At 40.0% G+C, this 18,884-nt stretch overlaps 2 protein-coding genes across 8 annotated transcripts in view; both read right to left on the bottom strand.

Annotated features, from left to right (window-relative positions):
• Positions 1 to 4,223, bottom strand: part of LOC134349896 (polycystin-2-like protein 2) — a 54,506-nt gene extending 50,283 nt beyond the window's left edge. Inside the window, exons 1-2 of the mRNA XM_063054858.1 lie at positions 4,082 to 4,223; positions 113 to 243 (exon numbers count right to left, since the gene is read on the bottom strand). Of these exons, the coding sequence (XP_062910928.1) occupies positions 113 to 243; positions 4,082 to 4,223 (273 nt within the window). The remainder of the gene's footprint in view (positions 1 to 112; positions 244 to 4,081) is intronic.
• Positions 4,224 to 16,782: 12,559 nt separating this feature from the next.
• myot (myotilin) overlaps positions 16,783 to 18,884 on the bottom strand; it is a 158,017-nt gene continuing 155,915 nt past the window's right edge. For 5 of the 7 annotated variants that reach the window (XM_063053360.1, XM_063053359.1, XM_063053361.1 and 2 more), the window contains one exon: positions 16,784 to 18,280. In XM_063053360.1, the coding sequence (XP_062909430.1) occupies positions 18,126 to 18,280 (155 nt within the window). In that variant the 3' untranslated portion in view covers positions 16,784 to 18,125. Of the gene's footprint in view, positions 18,281 to 18,884 lie in introns of all 7 variants that reach the window. The other 2 variants (XM_063053363.1, XM_063053366.1) reach the window with 1 other exon arrangement.

The following is an 18,884-nucleotide window of genomic DNA, read 5'->3' as shown; positions in this document are numbered from 1 at the left end:
AGGTCTGTTCCCCTTCCCCCCAATTAAAACATAACCAAAAACTGCAGTTTTTTAGTTATTAATGCACTATTAAAAGAGCTACTCAAAGGACATTTAAGAGACATCTTGATACCTCCCAAAAACTTGCCATGCTTGTTATTGACTTAAAGTTTATTTCATTGATGAAGGAGGTGGATTCTAGGAAGAGCTTAGACATAATGTTGGTGAAGAAATACATATTGTAATTTACCATTCCAAAGGTCACTGCAAAAGAAAACAAAACCGTGAAAGTACATGGGCATCAAAAGAACCTGGCATACCAGTATAAATATACTAAAACAGTTCAAATCTAGTTTGTAGCACCAATAAAATATGCTTCTCTGGCCTCTACACAAAGGCTAATTGTCTAATAATGCAAAATAATTTTAAGGTGATTGGAGGAAAGTATGGGGGGATGTCAGTGGTAAGTTCTTTACACAGAACGTGGTGGGTGCATAGATTCCCTGCTAGGAGTGGTGGTGGTGGGGAGTTTATGTTAGGGTTTTTAATAAACTCCTGTTCTATGACTCTTGTAATGTTCTATATCTTTCAGCAATGGAGTAGCCTAATCCCTGAGGGTCTTGTATTTTAAACTTGGACATTTCAAATTCAATTCAAACCAAACTTTCCATGGTCATTTTCAGAACATGGGGACTTCCAACTACAATTGAGGGGTCGGGGGCTGCATTGTTCCATCAAATTATAACTGCAGGCATTTCAAGAAACTGCATGGGTTTATAGGAGGAAAATGCACAGAAGGCACCAGGAAGTGGAAGCTCTTTATTTTACTGCCTGTTTTCCTGTGAAACGCAGATCAATTGATTGGTGTTAATAAAATAAGGCTTTACAGCTTGGGAAACTTGGTGGACTTTCCCTGCTGTTGTTCACATTTAGTTAAACACAATGGATTCCCTGACAGAATGGTGGAAGTTTCTATTAATTGCCAAAGTGTCAATGCTATTTTGAGGCTGAGACAGAGCTGAATACTTCATTATGATGGAATAAAGATACTTCATACGACTGGTTTTAAAATTGCTTAATATGTAAAAGCACACTTTATCAATTGAAGATTTAAGAACCAGGTTAAGAACAGCTGACATATAGCTGCCCCAAACATACAAACAAGCATCTGGGAAGCCAGCAGGATGAACTTGTTGGCTGCTGCAGGATCGTAGGCAACTTTTGCCAAGTGGGAAAAAGTGCTTTCTGTTTGCCCCACTACCTCTCCACAATGCAACAAATGGGGGATGGTTTGGTTTCAGCAGAACTGGGAGTGCTGACCACTCCAATTCACTCACACACTCACTGAGTCAGTAAAGCCAGTTTACTTTCCTGTCACAGCTGTTTCTGTTCATTTCCAATTTAACAGCAGTTTGTGTTGCTAACAGGTCTGAGGATCAGAATTTTTTTGAATGAAGCACAATGACCTAATATATGATAATTAACTAATAAAAAACAAATACTCAAGAAACTCTCATAAGATAAATACACTCAAACAACAATAATTACAAGACCCAGCTAATTAATAGAACTACATTTTGAGAAGAATATTCCAAGTGACATCCAGATCCATTTAATATTAGGAAGGTAAATAGATGGTACTTGGTGTGGAGCTAATTAGTTAATGACAGCTTCCTCATCTGGTATAAATCCAAAATAATGTTTAAACTGGCTCAAACTTCCAAATATTCTTTCTAGTTCTCCTTCATCGTCCCAGGTACATGTGACTGACAGATTTTCTTAGAAATTAGATTCTTGATTTAACTGTAAGAACACAGGTGCAATTAGATAGATATTTGAAGTACAGTGGTATGCAAAAGTTTGGGCACCCCGGTCAAAATTTCTGTACTGTGAATAGCTGAGTAAAAGATGAACTGATTTCCAAAAGGCATAAAGTTAAAGATGACATGTTTCTTTAAAATTTTAAGCAAGAAAACTTTTTTATTTCCATCTTTTACAGTTTCAAAATAACAAAAAGGGAAAAGGGCCCGAAGCAAAGGTTTGGGCACCCTGCATGGTCAGTACTTAGTAACACCCCCTTTGGCAAGTATCACAGCTTGTAAACACTTTTTGTAGCCAGTTAAGAGTCTTCCAATTCTTGTTTGGGAGATTTTCGTCCATTCTCCCTTGCAAAAGGCTTCTAGTTCTGTGAGATTCTTGGGCAGTCTTGTATGCACTGTTCCTTTGAGGTCTATCCACAGATTCTCGATGATGTTTAGGTCAGGGGACTGTGAGGGCCATGGCAAAACCTTCAGCTTGCGCCTCTTGAGGTAGTCCATTGTGGATTTTGAGGTGTGTTTGGGTTCATGTTCTTGTTGTAGAAGCCATCCTCTTTTCATCTTTGGCTTTTTTTTTTACAGACGGTGTGATGTTTGCTTCCAGAATTTGCTGCTATTTAATTGAATTCATTCTTCCCTCTACCAGTAAATGTTCCCCGTGCCACTGGCTGCAATACAAGCCCAAAGCATGATCCATCTACCCCCGTGCTTAACAGTTGAAGAGGGGTTCTTTTCATGAAATTCTGCACCCTTTTTTCTCCAAACATACCTTTGCTCATTGCAGCCAAAAAGTTCTATTTTAACTTCATCAGTCCACAGGACTTGTTTCAAAAATGCACCAGACTTGTTTAGATGTTCCTTTGAACCTTTTGAATAGAACTTTCTGGTGGACAGTAGTTGGGTTTGAGCTGCAAGAAATTCTTAAGTTTTGGTCTAACTGATCATTAGTAATGAAGTGAAAGAACCAAGGTGAATGTCACCAAAATAACTACTCTTGTAACTTTAATGATTTTTGAAGAGTAAAGTTCTTGCTCAAGTGAATGCCATTATAGTACAAGTTGAGTACCCTTTATCTGGAAATCCAAAATACCTTCAAAATTCAAATTTTTTTTGAGTGCTGGCATAACATCACAAATGAAAATTTCTACAAAGCACTGGGAAGGTTCCCAGGTGAAGCACAGAACAGACAGTTCTGAGAAATGATCTCATATGTAATAAAGAGAAATTAATGAAAAATAGAAAAACACTGTTTAAAGCAAAAAAAAGATGCTGAACATGTATTGAAAGAGCAGATTTGTCAGCAAAGTAAACATATACTGCTTATCAGTATGCTGATCATGAAACAAGCAAAGATCCATCACAAAGAACTGAAAATTGAAGGTAATTGTGAATATTCAGCAGGCTGGTTGCAGAAATCTAAGAAAAGGCACAACATTAAATTTTTAAAAGATTTTACCAAATTTTCACAAAGCAGCAGAGAAATTTATTGATGTTTGCCAAGGTTGCTGCTGATGAAAATCTAACACCAGAACAAGTCTACAATGCTCATTGTTTTCATACCTTACATAAAACCTAAAAAGGTAATATACAAATACTGTGTACTGTAACTTTTTAATCAAAAGACGACATTGTAGGTGGAGACTGAAATCCTGCCGTTGTTTGTTGTTGCTCAACAGCTGATTCAGATATTCTCCAGACACTGCTGTGCTGCTTTTGTTACCCCACATTCCATTAATGGAATGTAATAATTTTTACTGTTAAGAACATACGTGTGTGATGAAGTGCAAGGCAAAGATTGCTCACTGGTAGCACATAATTTCAGAGTCAGAAATTATGGCGATCCCAAGCTATTGATTTATATATGCCAAAATCTGAAAAAATATGAAATCTGAAACACTTCAGCTCCAAGCATTTCAGATAAGAGATGCTCAACTGTATTACCTGTATGTAAACAATGTTGAGTTGGTTAGAACAACTTAGGGCATGGTGTCACAATTTTCATATTTTTGGGGCCTTAATGACTGGGTGCACAACAGGTGCCTAGATTGCCTGTACAATGGATAATTCTCAATTATGTTAAAGCATCTCATGTGTATCAGGTGCTTAGCAAGCCTTTGGACACTAACGTCATTAAGTAACTGTGCATTGGATTGGACATCAAGCACCATATTACCATTTCTATGTTTCTTTCCTATTTGTAGACCTTATCAAATTGTGAGAAATTTCACACAATCTAGCTTAAGTCATAGTAACCATGAAAATATATAATGCATTTTGATACTTACATATAGATAGATCCAACAGAAAAATTAAATAGATTAAAAACTCTTGTAGTGCAGATTTCACATATGTCTCTTTGTCTTGAATCAACTTACTTCCAGCTACATATGATGGAAGATGGGAGAGAAAAGATCCATTTTGAAACATTTTACTGAATTGCAATATTGTGAAGAATGTGAAAGAAGCAAATCAACTGCAGTGAATGTTCATCTTTTTACCAATACTTTTGTGCCATGTGTTCTGGATGAATATATCATTATGGTCACAGACTTCATCAGGTGTGTAGAGGGCTGTGTACCTAAGAGATCAATCTGGGTGTTCCAAAATCAGAAACTGTGGATTATCCACTCCCTAATGAAGTCCAGGACCTATATAAGAAACTGAGATTCATAATGCTTCCAAGGATGTCAAGAGAGTCCCAAACCAGCCACCAGTTGTGATAAGGCTTACATGCCAAAATGAGCTTGAAAATGAAGTTGGGCAGCATTGCTGACAAAACATCCCTTCCTGATGAGTTTAATGCATGTTTTGAATAGAAGGGGATTGGAATGGATCCACCCACTCTAACAGCCTCAACTGCACCTGAACCCACAGTCACTGCTGCTGACACAAGATCAGTGTTCCAGAGAGTGAATCTGCAGAAAGCATCCAGCCCAAATGGTGTCCCTGTCCATATCCTTAGATCCTGTGAAGATCAACTAGCAGGTGCATTTGCAGACATTTTTAACATCACCCTGCTTCAAGCCTGTGGTTCTCACCTGATTTGAGACTCCGACATCCATGAAATGCTTTAAAAGGCTTGTCATGGCACACTTCAATTCCAGATCCCAGACAATCTCAACCCACTGCAATTCGCATGCCGCTTAAATAGGTGCATGGTGGACGCTATTTCCCTAGCCCTACACTCATCTCTGGAGCATCTGGACAATACATTAGATTGGGGGAGGGGTTCAGTGACGTGCTGCAATGAGGATATTTGGACTATATAACAGGATACTGACAGGTTGAGAGAATGGGATGGATATGGAGCTTAATGTGGGTAAGCATAAGGTCAGGCACTTTTGTAGGAGGAATCAAAAAACGGATCACTACTGAACTGAAAACAGACCATAAATGAGTGGGGTGTGGGGGTGGGGGAGTGTTTTTGTTGATGAAACACAAAAGGTTAGCATTATATTAAGTAAATACTGACAACAAAAACATATTGACCAAAGCATTATTACAATTGTAGAAAGCGTTGGTGAGGTTGCATGAAATATTGTGTACCCTTAATATAATATAGGATATACTAACATTGGAGATAAACCAACAGAGATTCACTAAGCTATTTCCTGGGAAGAGAACTAAAAATGGTGAAAACTGTATACATAGTGCTTTATTAGAATGAAGAGTGATCTTATTAAAACATTTAAGACCAGATAGGGCATGGCTAGGTGAATATACTTCCACTGCAGACTCCCTGGTTTACAAACAGATTCTGTTTGTACAGATATCCTTCAATCGATATTGTCTACAAGTTGGAAAATACAGCCCCCCACCCCCAAAAAAAAATTACTCAATACAGCAACTATAAACTCAGTGGCCAGTTTATTAGGTATACCAGCCTAATAATGCAAGTATCTAATTAGCCAATCATGTGGCAGCACTCAATGCATGAAACCATGTTGATATGGTCAAGAGGTTTAGTTGTTCAATCCAAACTGAAGAAATGTGATCTAAGTGAATTTGACTGTGGAATGATTGTTGATGTCATACGAGGTGGCTTGAATATTTCAGTAACTGCTGATCTCCTAGGGTTTGTACACACAGTTTGTAGAGTTTCTGGAGAACTGTGCGGCAGACAAAATATAAATCCTGTGAGTGGCAGTTCTGTGCTTGAAAACACCTTGTAAATGAGAGCAACACACATCAAATTTGCTGGTGAATGCAGCAGGCCAAGCAGCATCTGTAGGAAGAGGTGCAGTCGACGTTTCAGGCCGAGACAGAGGAGAATGGCCTGAATGGTTCAAGCTGACAGGAAGATGGTAATAACTCAAATAACCACGTGTTAGAATAATGGTATCCAGAAGAGCATCTCTGAATGCCACAATGTTGAGCCTTGAAGTGCACAACTGCAGAAGACAATGAACAGGAGGTACCTAATAAAGCAGCCCCTGAGTGTACCTCCACAGTATTGTGATGAATGGTGTTGATGATGGTAGATTGGTATGAAAATTGAGTCTTGATGAAGAGCCTCAGCTTTAAACTGTTTATACTCTTTTCCATTAATACTGCCTGGCCTGCTGAGTTCCTCCAGCATTTTGTGTATATTACTTTGATTTCCAGCACCCAATTTTCTCTTGTTTGTAAAGATGTAGTTATTGTTTTCCCATCTCTTTACAATGGAATAGATTCAGATGTCCCATGCATAATGGCCTTAAAGAATCAGTTGATGTTACATCATTTAATAGAGTAACATTGCACTAGTACAGTACTCATAGAAGCAATTGAGTTTTTTAAAAAAGCATGTCTCTTGAGTGGCATCCTGCTGTGAACCTAGCAACCTGTGTTATTAAGAGATGGTAGTGTCTGATTACTGTGGGAAGTTTATGTCTTTAAAAAAAAAGTTTGGCCAATTAGGAGAAAATACTAAAGGTGGAGATAAAGTTACCTGCAAGAACAAATATGTACAGAATGTACATCAGATTTTTGAATTTAATATTATGGAAACTCATTCATTTATAAGGGCCATTTATATATTTGTTATTCCTAACTCAGGACCTGTAGGAAATTGTAAAACTACAGTCAGTACAAATATTTTCTCAAGAGATTCATCTTTCTGGCTGGTTAAGGAGAGCCCAAGTACTTGCCCAGGTCTCAGATTCCCTGTACCTCACAAGAAAATTGTGGAAAAATTGTTATGCAACCATTAATGGCAGGTACCATTAATTTATCACGAATATTGGAACCAAGGCCACCAAAAGGGGATCAATTATTCTTGTTGAGACATGGTTAACAACGACTCTTAAAAATCTCAAGACCTGCCTTTGAGGTATGAAAGGAACGATTCTAAGAAATATCTTTGATGGGCTGGGGCATCTTTGTATATGATTTAACATTCCACTCTGCGCACTGTTTATGAATTTTGTCAGAAGTCAGATTACCTTTTCCACCACTCCTTCTTGCGATCTGATTACCCAATAACCATGTTGCTCGTTTCGTCAACATATCTCAGCTGCTGTATTAATAATCGTTCCACTAATCACTCGGACCTCAGAACAGATCGGGTCGATGGCCGTTATATTGGCGCCCCGTGATTGGGAATGGGGTTTAACGACTTTTCCCGCACTTCTGGTTTAAAGTTGAGCGCGAGGGCGAGGGCGAGGGCGGGAGCGGGAGCGGCAGCGGCACTTGTGTCAGGAATCTGTAAATTAGCACACGCCTCACAATTTCAGCGTTTAATGATCGCAGGTGAGAGAAGTGCATTATATCCATAATATAAATATTAGGCACTGAATGATTTCTGAATGCGTTCACGGAGGACAGGTGTATTTGAAGGAAAGAAGGGCGGGGTTTAAATTGTTCCGCCTCTCGTCCCCTTCCATTGCGATCTTTCACCGTCCCACTGAAGTGCATTCTTCGGGGGGAAAAAATAAGTGGGTAGTGGGCATCATTGGTAGGTCCAACATTTATTGGCTAAAGCTAACGGCCCTTGAGAAGATGAGGGTGATAAACTCCTCTCTTGATCTCTGCCAAATGAACAATTTATCAGAGTTTCCCGTTCTCTATTCTTTAGCCTTGAAACTTTATGTAATAAGCGTATAAAACACGGTATAAACACGGCGCCACGGTAGCGTGGTGGTTAGTGTGACGCTTTTACAGGGCGGGGTGCTCCGGAGTTCCGAGTTCAATTCCTCCCCGTGCGATGCGTGTTCCCTCCCGCAGACCTACCGGGTTAATTAGTGATAGAAAATTGTCTCGTGATAGGTTAGGGTTAATCGGGTATTACTTGGGCTGCGTTGTATCGCTAAATTAAAAAAAAACCAACATACTCCACCTGGTCTAGTTTACTCCCCAGGACAAGGTGCAGCACTAATTTCTTATTGAGGGGGAATTGTGATGATCAGCCAACTCGGGTGATCAGGATCACTGACAGAACGGAACAGTACAGCTCACTACTCGTTATTCAGCCCACGATCTTATGCCTGCTCTTTAATCTACTCCAAGATCAATCTCACATAAGCCCTCCCTTTTGTTTTCATCTATGCATCTATCCAAGAGCATCTTAAACGCTCCTAATGTATCTGCCTCTATCACCACCACTGGCAGCATGTTCCACACACCCAGTGTTTTGTGCAAAAAACCTACCACTGACATCTCCCCTATGCTTTCCTCCCAACACCTTAATGTCATGCCCCCTTGGATTTTGTCTAGGGAAAAAAGTCTCTGGATGTCACCTTCCAGCTCTCTCAAGTCCATTCTTCAGCTGCTTCCTAGCTACCTTGCAACTCTCAAGCCCTGTCTAATCTTTGCTTCCTAAACCTCAAGTAGGTTTCTTACACTTGACTAGATGCTCCACTTCTTTTGTCAATCGTGGTTCCTTCACCCCACCATCCTTTATCTACCTTAATGGTAGAAATCTAACCAGAACCCCATGCAAGTGTGTCCTAAACAGCCTTCACATTGTGGTTGCACATTTCCCTGGTTTCCATCTCAATTTATGGTCCCAAGTGCTTGCCTGATCACATCACAATTCCCTCTCCCCAATTAAATACTTCCTCACTGTCTGTTCTTATCCTTATCCAAGGACATGGAGAAACTAGGGAGTTGTGGTCACTGTGTGATATGCTCATCCACCAAGAGATCTGTCACCTTACCTGGTTCATTGCCCAGCACCAGATCTAGTATGGCCTCTCCTCAAGTTGGCCTGACTACATACTGTGTCAAGAATCTATCCTGGACATAGAACTATAGAACACTACAGCACAGAAAACAGGCCATTCGGCCCTTCTAGTCTGTGCCAAAACATTATTCCTCTAGTCCCATTGACCTGCATCCAGTCCATAACTCTCTAGACCTCGCCAATCCGTGTACCTATCCGATTTATTCCTAAAACTTAAGAGTGAGCCTGCATTTACCACATCAGATGGCAGCTCGTTCCACACTCCCACCAAACAAATTCTGCCCCATCTAAATTTTTTGAGGAGATGCTTATCAATATTATGGAAGTTGAAGTCAGCTATAACAGCTCTGTTATTTTTGCATCTTTCCAAAACCCCAATCTGCAACTGAGCACCTTTGTTGCTTTTGAGGTGTAGGGAATGACTATAAAATACTCCTGATAGTGTTTGGTCCTTTCCTGTTTCTTACTACCATCCACACTGACCCAGAAAATGATCCCTCCATGACATCTTCCCTTTCTGCAGCTGTGATGCTATCCCTTTTGTATCATCTAAATCCCAGAACATCCAGCAGCCATTCCTGCCCTTGTGACAACCAAGCCTCTATAAAGGCTGCAATATCATAGTTCCATATACTGATCCATGCTCTGAGGTCATAACCCTTGTTCTTGATACTTCTTACATTAAAGTAGACACATTTCAATCTATCCTTTAGATTCTCCCCACACATCTAACTTTACAACTGCTCCCTCCTCTGACCTATCACTCTGGTTCCCATCAGCCTGTCAATCCAGTTTAAACCCTTCCTAACAACTCTAGCAAACATGCTTACTAGGAAATTAGTTCTTCTCGAGTTCAGATGTAACCCATCCCTTCTGTTCTTTTATATATTGGCGAGACCCGACGCAGACTGGGAGACCGCTTTGCTGAACATCTACGCTCTGTCCGCCAGAGAAAGCAGGATCTCCCAGTGGCCACACATTTTAATTCCACATCCCATTCCCATTCTGACATGTCTATCCACGGCCTCCTCTACTGTAAAGATGAAGCCACACTCAGGTTGGAGGAACAACACCTTATATTCCGTCTGGGTAGCCTCCAACCTGATGGCATGAACATCGACTTCTCTAACTTCCGCTAAGGCCCCACCTCCCCCTCGTACCCCATCTGTTACTCATTTTTATGCACACATTCTTTCTCTCACTCTCCTTTTTCTCCCTCTGTCCCTCTGAATATACCTCTTGCCCATCCTCTGGGTCACCCCCCCCTTGTCTTTCTTCCCGGACCTCCTGTCCCATGATCCTCTCGTATCCCCTTTTGCCTATCACCTGTCCAGCTCTCGGCTCTATCCCTCCCCCTCCTGTCTTCTCCTATCATTTTGGATCTCCCCCTCCCCCTCCAACTTTCAAATCCCTTACTCACTCTTCCTTCAGTTAGTCCTGACGAAGGGTCTCGGCCTGAAACGTCAACTGCACCTCTTCCTACAGATGCTGCTTGGCCTGCTGCGTTCACCAGCAACTTTGATGTATGTTCCTTCTGTACAGGTTATACCTTCCCCAGAAGAAATCCCAATGATCCACAAATCTGAAATCTTCCCTCCTGCACCAATTCTTCAGCAACATATTCATCTGCCATATCATCCTATTATTACATTCACTGGCATGTGGCACAGGCAGCAATCCAAAGATTACTAGCCTTGGGAGCCCATTTTTTAGATTCCTACCCAATTTGCTCTTCAGTAGTTCATCCATTTTCCTACTAATGTTGTTGGAACCAAAGTGTTCCATTACCTCTTTCTGCTCACCCTCTCCTTTAAGAATGCTGTGGCCTTGATCTGGGATATCCCTAACCCTGGCACCTGAGAGGCAACATGCTATCCAGGAGTCTGTTCCCTTAACTAACAAATCCCCTATCACTATCCTGTACTTCTCTCTTCCCTTTTGAGGGGGAGCCAGAGAGCTGGTTGCTATGGCTTTCCCTTGGTAGGTTGTACTCCACCCCCCTTCCAAACAGTTTCCAAAGTGGTTTACTTGTTATTGAGGGCAATGGCCACAGGGGTACTCTGTACTGTTTATCCACAGCCTCAACTGCCCTGTAGAGCCCAGATGCAGATTGGAGGAGCAACACCTCATAATCCATCTTGGTAGTCTCCAGTCTGATGGCATTAACAACAATTTCTCTAATTTCTGGCAACTGCACCCCTCTTCTCCATCCCCTTTTTATCCCTGTGGTCTCTTTACACCCTACCTTTCCCATCTACTACCCTCAAACTGCTCATTAACTTCACCTTCTTCCATTCCCCACTACCTTCCCTTTATTTCATAGTCTTCTGTCCTCTCCTGTACGATTCCTTCCTTCTTTAGCCAATCTCCTCCCTGCTTCTCCAATCACACTTTCTCCCCTCCTCCTTGCCTAGATTCACCTTTCACCTCCAGTACATGATCCTCCCCTCCCTTCTCTCTTCCTTTCCAGTCCTTATGAAGGATCTTGGCTTAAAACATTGACTGTTTCTGCTGTAGATGCTGCCTGACCTGCTGAGTTGATCCAGCAATTTGTGTATGGTGCTGTAAAACATGGACAGTGCCTATAAAAAGTATTCACTCTCCATTGGAAGTTTGTTTTACAACATTGAATCATAGTGGATTTAATTCGGCTTTTTTGACCCTGATCAACGGAAAAGACTCTTTCGTGTCAAAGTGAAAACAAGTTGGTTCAAATTTATTACATTTATTAAACACAATAATCGATTGCATAATTACTCACCCCTTTCAGGTCAGTATTTGGTAGATGCACCTTTGGCAGCAATTAAAGCCTAAGTCTGTGTGGATAGGTCTCTATCAGTTTTGCACACCTGGACACTGCAATTTTTCCTGATTCTTCTTTACAAAACTGCTCTAGCTCTGGCAGATTGCATGGAGATTATGAGCGAACAACCCTTTTCAAGTCCAACCACAAATTCTCAATTGGATTAAGGTCTGGACTCTGACTTGGCCACTCTAGGATATTAACTTTGTTGTTTTTAAGCCTTTCCTATGTAACTTTGGCATTATGCTTGGGCTCATTGTCTTGCTGGAAAAGAAGTCTTCTCCCAAGTTGCAGTTATTTTGCAGACTGCATCAGGTTTTCTTCCTGGATTTCCCTGTATTTTGCTGCATTCATTTTATCCTCTACCTTCACATACCTTCCAGGGCCCCACAGCATGATGGAGCCATCATCACGTTTCACAATAGGAATGGTGTGCAGTGTTTGATTTATGTTAAACATAGCATTTAATGATGGCCAAAAAGCTCAGTTTTGGTTTCATCAGACCATAGATCCTTCTTCCAGAAGACTTCAGGGTCTCCTACATACCTTCTGGCAAACTCCAGCCAAGATTTCATGTGAGATCTTTTTTTCCCCCAACAGTGGCTTTCTCTTTGCTATTCTCCCAAACCTGCAACTGGTGAAGCACCTGGGCAACAGTTGCTTGAATGCACAGCCCCTCCTATCTCAGCTACTGAAGCTTGTAACTCCTCCAGCCTCTCTCACCAGTCATCTTATTGCACAGTCACTCCATTTTTGAGGAGAGGCTCTTATGCAGATTTACAGCTGTGTCATATTCTTTCCATTTCTTGTTGATTGACTTAACTATACTCCAAGGGATATTCAGTGCTTGGAAATTTTCTTGTATCCATCTCCCATTGTATGCTTTTCAAAAACCTTTTCACAAAGTTGCTTGGAGCATTCTTTTGTCTTCATGGTGTAGTTTTTACCAGGATACTGACTCACTAACAGTTGGACCTTCCAGATGCAGGTGTATTTTTACTATAATAAATTGAAGCACCTTGACGGCACACAGGTGATCTCCATTTAACTAATTATGTGACTTGTAAAACCAATCTGCTGCACCAGTATGTCATATTAAAAGGGAGTGAATACTTATGAAATCAGTTATTTTGTGTTTAATATTTATAATTAATTTAGATCACTTTGTAGAGATCTGTTTTCACTTTGACAGGAAAGAGTCTTTTTCTGTTGATTAGTGTCAAAAAAAGCCAAATTAAATCCACGTTGATTCAATGTTGTAAAACAATAAAACATGTAAACTTCCAAGGGGCGTGAATACTTTTTATAGGTACTGTAATACATTAGTTAGTCAATTAATTAAAAATTATAGATTGTCAGAAAATTGCCTCTTCCAGTAATTCCTTTCATTGAACTAAAAGGTAATTGCAAACTTTCAGTAATATAATTAATTTAAGAAGTTGTTGGAAAGCATCTTTCAGGAAATTCAAGTCATCCAAATTCACACGTACCTATGCAGAGTCCCAAGTTTCTGGTTAACCACAGACGAAAACCAACAGGTCCATGTGGTCTGCCAGCATTATCCAAGAAAATGTAGCCCATAGTTCCTTAATTCTGATGTATTAAACTATCTTTATTCTCATACAAGCAAACACTTCCTTAATGTGTGCTTGTAACTCCTCCAGAGTTGTCATAGGCCTCTTGGTGGCCTCCCTCACTAGTCATCTTGTTGCACAGTCACTCTGTTTTTGAGGACAGGCTCTTCAGCGGATCATTTAGAACAATCATTTCCTCTTTTTCCATTAATATTACTAGAATGGTCCCTCTCTTTTAACTGTATCTTATTCACATGGGCTGTCCTCACTTTAAGTGACCGTAAAGCCAACATGTATGTAAATTTTTTGATTGGATAGTATCCCCCTCTCACACACACCAGTTATCTAAGTTTAACAAACCAAGTGCTGTAACTAAACCTTGTTGGATAGTTTACTCGACCAGGCCTGTTGCATTTACCAGTATACCATTAATGATAATCATCTAGCTTCTTATCTGATCTGGAGAGTTATACGGAGCACATAGTTAGTATGTCAGTGATAGTGCAACCTTTGGCAGGATTTAGGTTCAATCCTTTTCCAATGCTAGATCTATTTCAATAAGAAATTTAAATATAATTGTTATCTCTGACAGCTGATTATATGATGGCTGAGAACCAGAATTTCAGGATTCTAAATGCAAACATGGAGGACATAACCAACTGTCTCTTTATGGATGTGATAACACTGGTTGTGAGGAAGGAAATTTGGTCAGCAGATGGAGCTGTAGTGTTTTTTTCTAGCTGATTTTGTGAGATCAAGCATTAATATCACACTCTGGGGATTGAACCTAGCTGCCGAGAACAGTGATGAGTGCTGGGTTAGTGAACAGGGATAGGAGAGACTGCAGGTGCTGGAATCTGAAGCAATAGATAAAACTCAGTGATTCAACATCAGGATTGCTGACACACTGCTTCAGGACCGAGAGTGTAGTGGGATAATAGCCAGTACAAAAAAGTAAGGGAGAGGAATGAGATGAAGGTTGGTAGGTAGAATGTGGAAGCAGATAAGGGTAGAATGATGGGCAAATGTTGGGGCAGACCTAATTGATAGGTGTAAACAGGACTAGGTTTGGGGATGGCGGAGTTGAGGAAAGATGTTTAAGGTTAGGCGGATGGAACTGGGTGGGTAAGGGTAAGAATAGAGATAGAGGCTAGTAGATGATAGATTGAATTAGATAAAGGCAGGATAATGGACAGATGGAACCAGATTGGGGAAGGAATAGGAAAGGAGATCCAAAGAAGAAATAGCCCAGATTTCAAGCTATGTGAGTAAGGGGTAGATAAAATCAGGTTGAGCAGGGTGCTGAATCTAGGTAATGAGGTGTGGAGCAGGAAGGAGGTGGGACAGTGTGGAATGGAAAGAAAGGAACAAAGGGAGGGAGACCCTGGGTGGACTGGTCAGAGTGAGAAAGGATCACAGGGGGAGTGGGTTAGCTTGAATTGGAAAATTCAGGTTTCAAATTATTGGACTGTGGGCTTCCCCAAACTCTCAAGTAGTGTGTCCAGATTCAAGCCACCTGGCTGAAAGAAATCACCCTCAAATCTCCTCTAAAACTTTTACCTCTTATCCCTAAACCTATGCTTTCTTGATACCTCTGTTATCTGCCGTATCTGAGTATGTGCATGGGTGAGTAGGTGGGGCTTATTTTGCTGTTGTTGTTTTGTTGTTTGTGGAGTTCATGTTGTTCTGCTGAGTATGATTGGCATACTCTCTTGGCATAGGAATATGTGATGATACTTGCAGGCTGCCCCCAGCACATTCTTGGGGGTGTTGTTTGTTAACGCAAACAGTGCATTACACAAACATGAGAAAATCTGCAGATGCTGGAAATCCAAAACAACACACACAGGATGCTGGAGGAACTCAGCAGGCCAGGCTGAGGGACTTAGGACTTGGGAGTCCTTGTGCAGAACACCCTAAAGGTTAACTTGCACGTTGAGTCAGTGGTGAGGAGGGCAAATGCAATGTTAGCATTCATTTCAAGAGTAGGGATGTGATGCTGAAGCTTTATAAGGCACTGGTGAGGCCTCACCTTGAGTATTGTGAACCGTTTTGAGCTCCTCATCTCAGAAAAGATGTACTGGTATTGGAGAGTGTTCAGATGAGGTTCACAAGGATGATTCCGGGAATGAATGGGTCAGCATATGAGGAATGTTTGATGGCTCTGGGTCTGTACTTGCTGGAATTTAGAAGGATGAGGGGAATCTCATTGAATCTTTTGAATGTTGAAAGGCCTAGACAGAGTAGATGAGGAATGGCTGTTTCCCATGGTTGGAGAGTCCAAGACAAGAGGGCACAGCCTCAGGATAGAGGAGTGTCCATTTAAAACAGATGCTGAGAAATTTCTTTTGCCAGATGGTGGTGAATTTGTGGAATTTGTTACCACAGGCAGTTGCGGAGGCCAGGTCGTTGGGTGTATTTAAAGCAGAGCTTGATGGGTTCTTGATTGAACATGACATTAAAGGTTACGAGGAGAAGACTGGGGCATGAGGCTAAGGAGGGGAAAAAAGGATCAGTCATGATTGAATGGCAGAGCAGACTCAATGGGCCAAATGGCCTAATTCTGCTCTTATATCTTATGCTCTTAAGAAATGATGTCATATGAAAAAATATTTCAGCGGGGACCTGATGCAAAACAAAACCTTAGAAGTTCGATATTAACCAAACAAACATCCTTGAGGCTTATGATGATGATGAAGCTTCCTGGTAATACATGCACAGGCAATGAATTTCTGGATTTGGGGAAAGCTTGCAGTGTCCACAAACCTCTTAGCTCCACAATGCTCTTGTAAATGTATGTATTGTTTAAAAAAGCTGCATTCATCATGCACTTCAGATTACAGACTGGCTACTTGATGTCAATGGGTCACAAATATACATGTTAGCTTTGGGTTGGGTAGTGTTTCAAAAAATAAATCCCAATTGGGACAATTCAGATTCAGTTGAATTTCAGTTTTATACCTGGGCAGTCTATTATTGCTGATTGATTATCTAATTGTCATTGATATTCTCCATTGCTTTCATTGCTACAAGCAAAATTGCGCCAGTGGTGGCATGTAACAATTAGCCCCATTGAGGGATGCAATGTGATCAGTCAGGGCTCCACTGGAGAAGTGGATCCTCTTGCATATTTCTCCCAAAGCTGCAGAGAGGTTGTCTTGCGTCTATAAATTAGGCAAGCACTTTCTGATGGCTTGTGTAGCAGTTGAGTTTGCAGACCTGACCACCAACCCCCACCCCAGTCACAGCTGAATTTCCAGAAGTGCTACTGTGAAATAATAGTTGAAAACTTTCCATGGAGAATGGAACAGAATTTTAAGTGGTTCAAGTAGCAAAACCCAATAGCCACATAAGTTTTTTTTAATTGTTTTACTTGAGGGTTGCCAGAATCTCTCTTGATATCATGGAAGATAAAACAGATGGAAGTAAATAATTCCATTATGTCTATAATGCACAACAGCCCAACAATGTCGTAATTCTTTTGTGTACGCTTATTAATGCAAAACAGTTTCAAAAATAATTTTGAATAAGATTTTATTGATCAATGGATTTTTAAAACTAGAGACAAGTAAACAATCCGTCTTTATAATTTATAACTTTCTTTTGACTGTCATTATTCTGCAAAGCTGGGACATTGACCCTGTATTTCATTGTTAGAAGCCAGTATCTAGAATGGTGACTTAATTACATTGAATTACAGCTACTGCTGCTCTAGACAGCAAATAAATAGTAATTTCTTCAGAAAAGCACATAAAGACAGACCAATTCTTTGCCAAATGGTACACTAACCTATTAGTTTATATTTTAATTTTTTTTACATTTGGTGATAACCAGCAGTATCTTTTATCCAAAGAATGGAACTGAAATGATCGTTAAGGGGATCATTCACCCATGCACTGCAAATAGAAATGACTTTTTCTAGGGTGGGTAGGTAGGTAGGTACTCATCCACAAAACTAGCCTTTCTGTGAATGAAGGATAGAAAACAAAAAAAAAAGTCATTCCTCTATTAAAGCTATTCCTGGATTGATATGTATTTTAATAAATGTGGTGCAAAGTTTTGTAAAGATATTTGTAAGCAAACAGCTGCACAGAGACTTGGTGCCTACAGTTTTTAATCTAAAAGCCTGATTTATAGAAATATACTTTTACACAAATAAATGAAGCTCTTTCTAGTCAGAGATTGCAAAAGATGCCATCATTACACTTAACGTAGTTTTGATATTGTTCATGAGCGCGCTTTGTGATGTTCCATCTAGATAACTCTATCCATCTGAAGCAGTTTACTGCTTTGCACTTTTAGCTTACAATACTGCATTTCATAAAGTTAGCTTATGTAATTTGGTTATTTGTTGCAGACACATTCATAATTCCAAGACTGTGACAATAATTTTATTTTTAAAGTTGTTTGGAGTTAGAACTTTGTGCATGCTCCTATTTAAGATAATTTGCTAACATGTTTTTACTCAAACCCAATACCACAACTTATAAGATACCATAAAATATTATACACACTTAATTCTGCTTATTAATTTTCATTATGTTCTCACCTTACTTAACTGATTCTATACTGTGGAACAGATTTATAGTTCTGTTCTATGGTACCATAAGGACATGAAATAATAATCGCTTAATGTGCAAAATGTTTGACCGGATGCTGTAGCGTTCTTGCATTTTACAACTAAATGCACTTATATACAAAACTAATTATTTTGTTTACAGTAAGGTGCAGATAAAACATACATTCAGCAAGCTGAAAAACATTGTATTTTGAGTTGAAGTATGAAAACATCACAGATCTTCACTTTCTACCAAGCCAGGGTTGGATGCAGTACATTGGGAGTCTGGGACCACCAGAAAACCCTGACCATTAAGCACAGAGTAACGGGTAAATGTTGGTCGAACCTTCAGTGACTTTGTGTTTGAAGCGTGTTTCACTGGCCAAGCTATTGGGAGAAATTAGAAAACATAAAAGAATCTTTTAAAAAATTGGTATTATAAATTATACTTTTGTTGACTTAAGAAATCGACTTCTGCTTCTGTATTTTTCTCCCGTGATAAAGCCATCTTCACCGTTTGCTTGCAAAACTATAATTCTGCAGCTGCTAGAAATTGTGAATAAAAACTGAAAATGATGCTAACATTCAGTGGCCCAGTCAGCATCTTTGGAGACAGAATCTGTTAAGATTTCAGTTTGAAGACTTTTCAGCAGTTCTTTTAGATAATAGCAAATATTGCCTAATTTGCTCTTCATTTACAGCATTTTCTTCTTCTGTTTTACCCCATTCTTTATCTTTTACCATCTTCCAACCTCACTTGATTTTACATACATCTTTAGAATAATTCTTCCACAAAACTTACTGTGCTTTCAAAATCCCAACTGACTAAATTTTCTATTCACAATGATCTCTAATCAACTGTTGATTTGATCAGACACTTGGTTAACCCTACCTTTTATTCCCTTTCCATGGTTGTTTATGTCTTCATTCTGGTTAATCATTTGTAAGGCTCCACTTTTATCCCAGTCATAAGCATAACTGATTGAGCTGT

Source organism: Mobula hypostoma, chromosome 7 (assembly GCF_963921235.1).
Source record: "Mobula hypostoma chromosome 7, sMobHyp1.1, whole genome shotgun sequence".
Classification (NCBI taxonomy): Eukaryota; Metazoa; Chordata; class Chondrichthyes; order Myliobatiformes; family Myliobatidae; genus Mobula; species Mobula hypostoma.
This window is presented reverse-complemented; position numbering and strand designations above follow the sequence as displayed.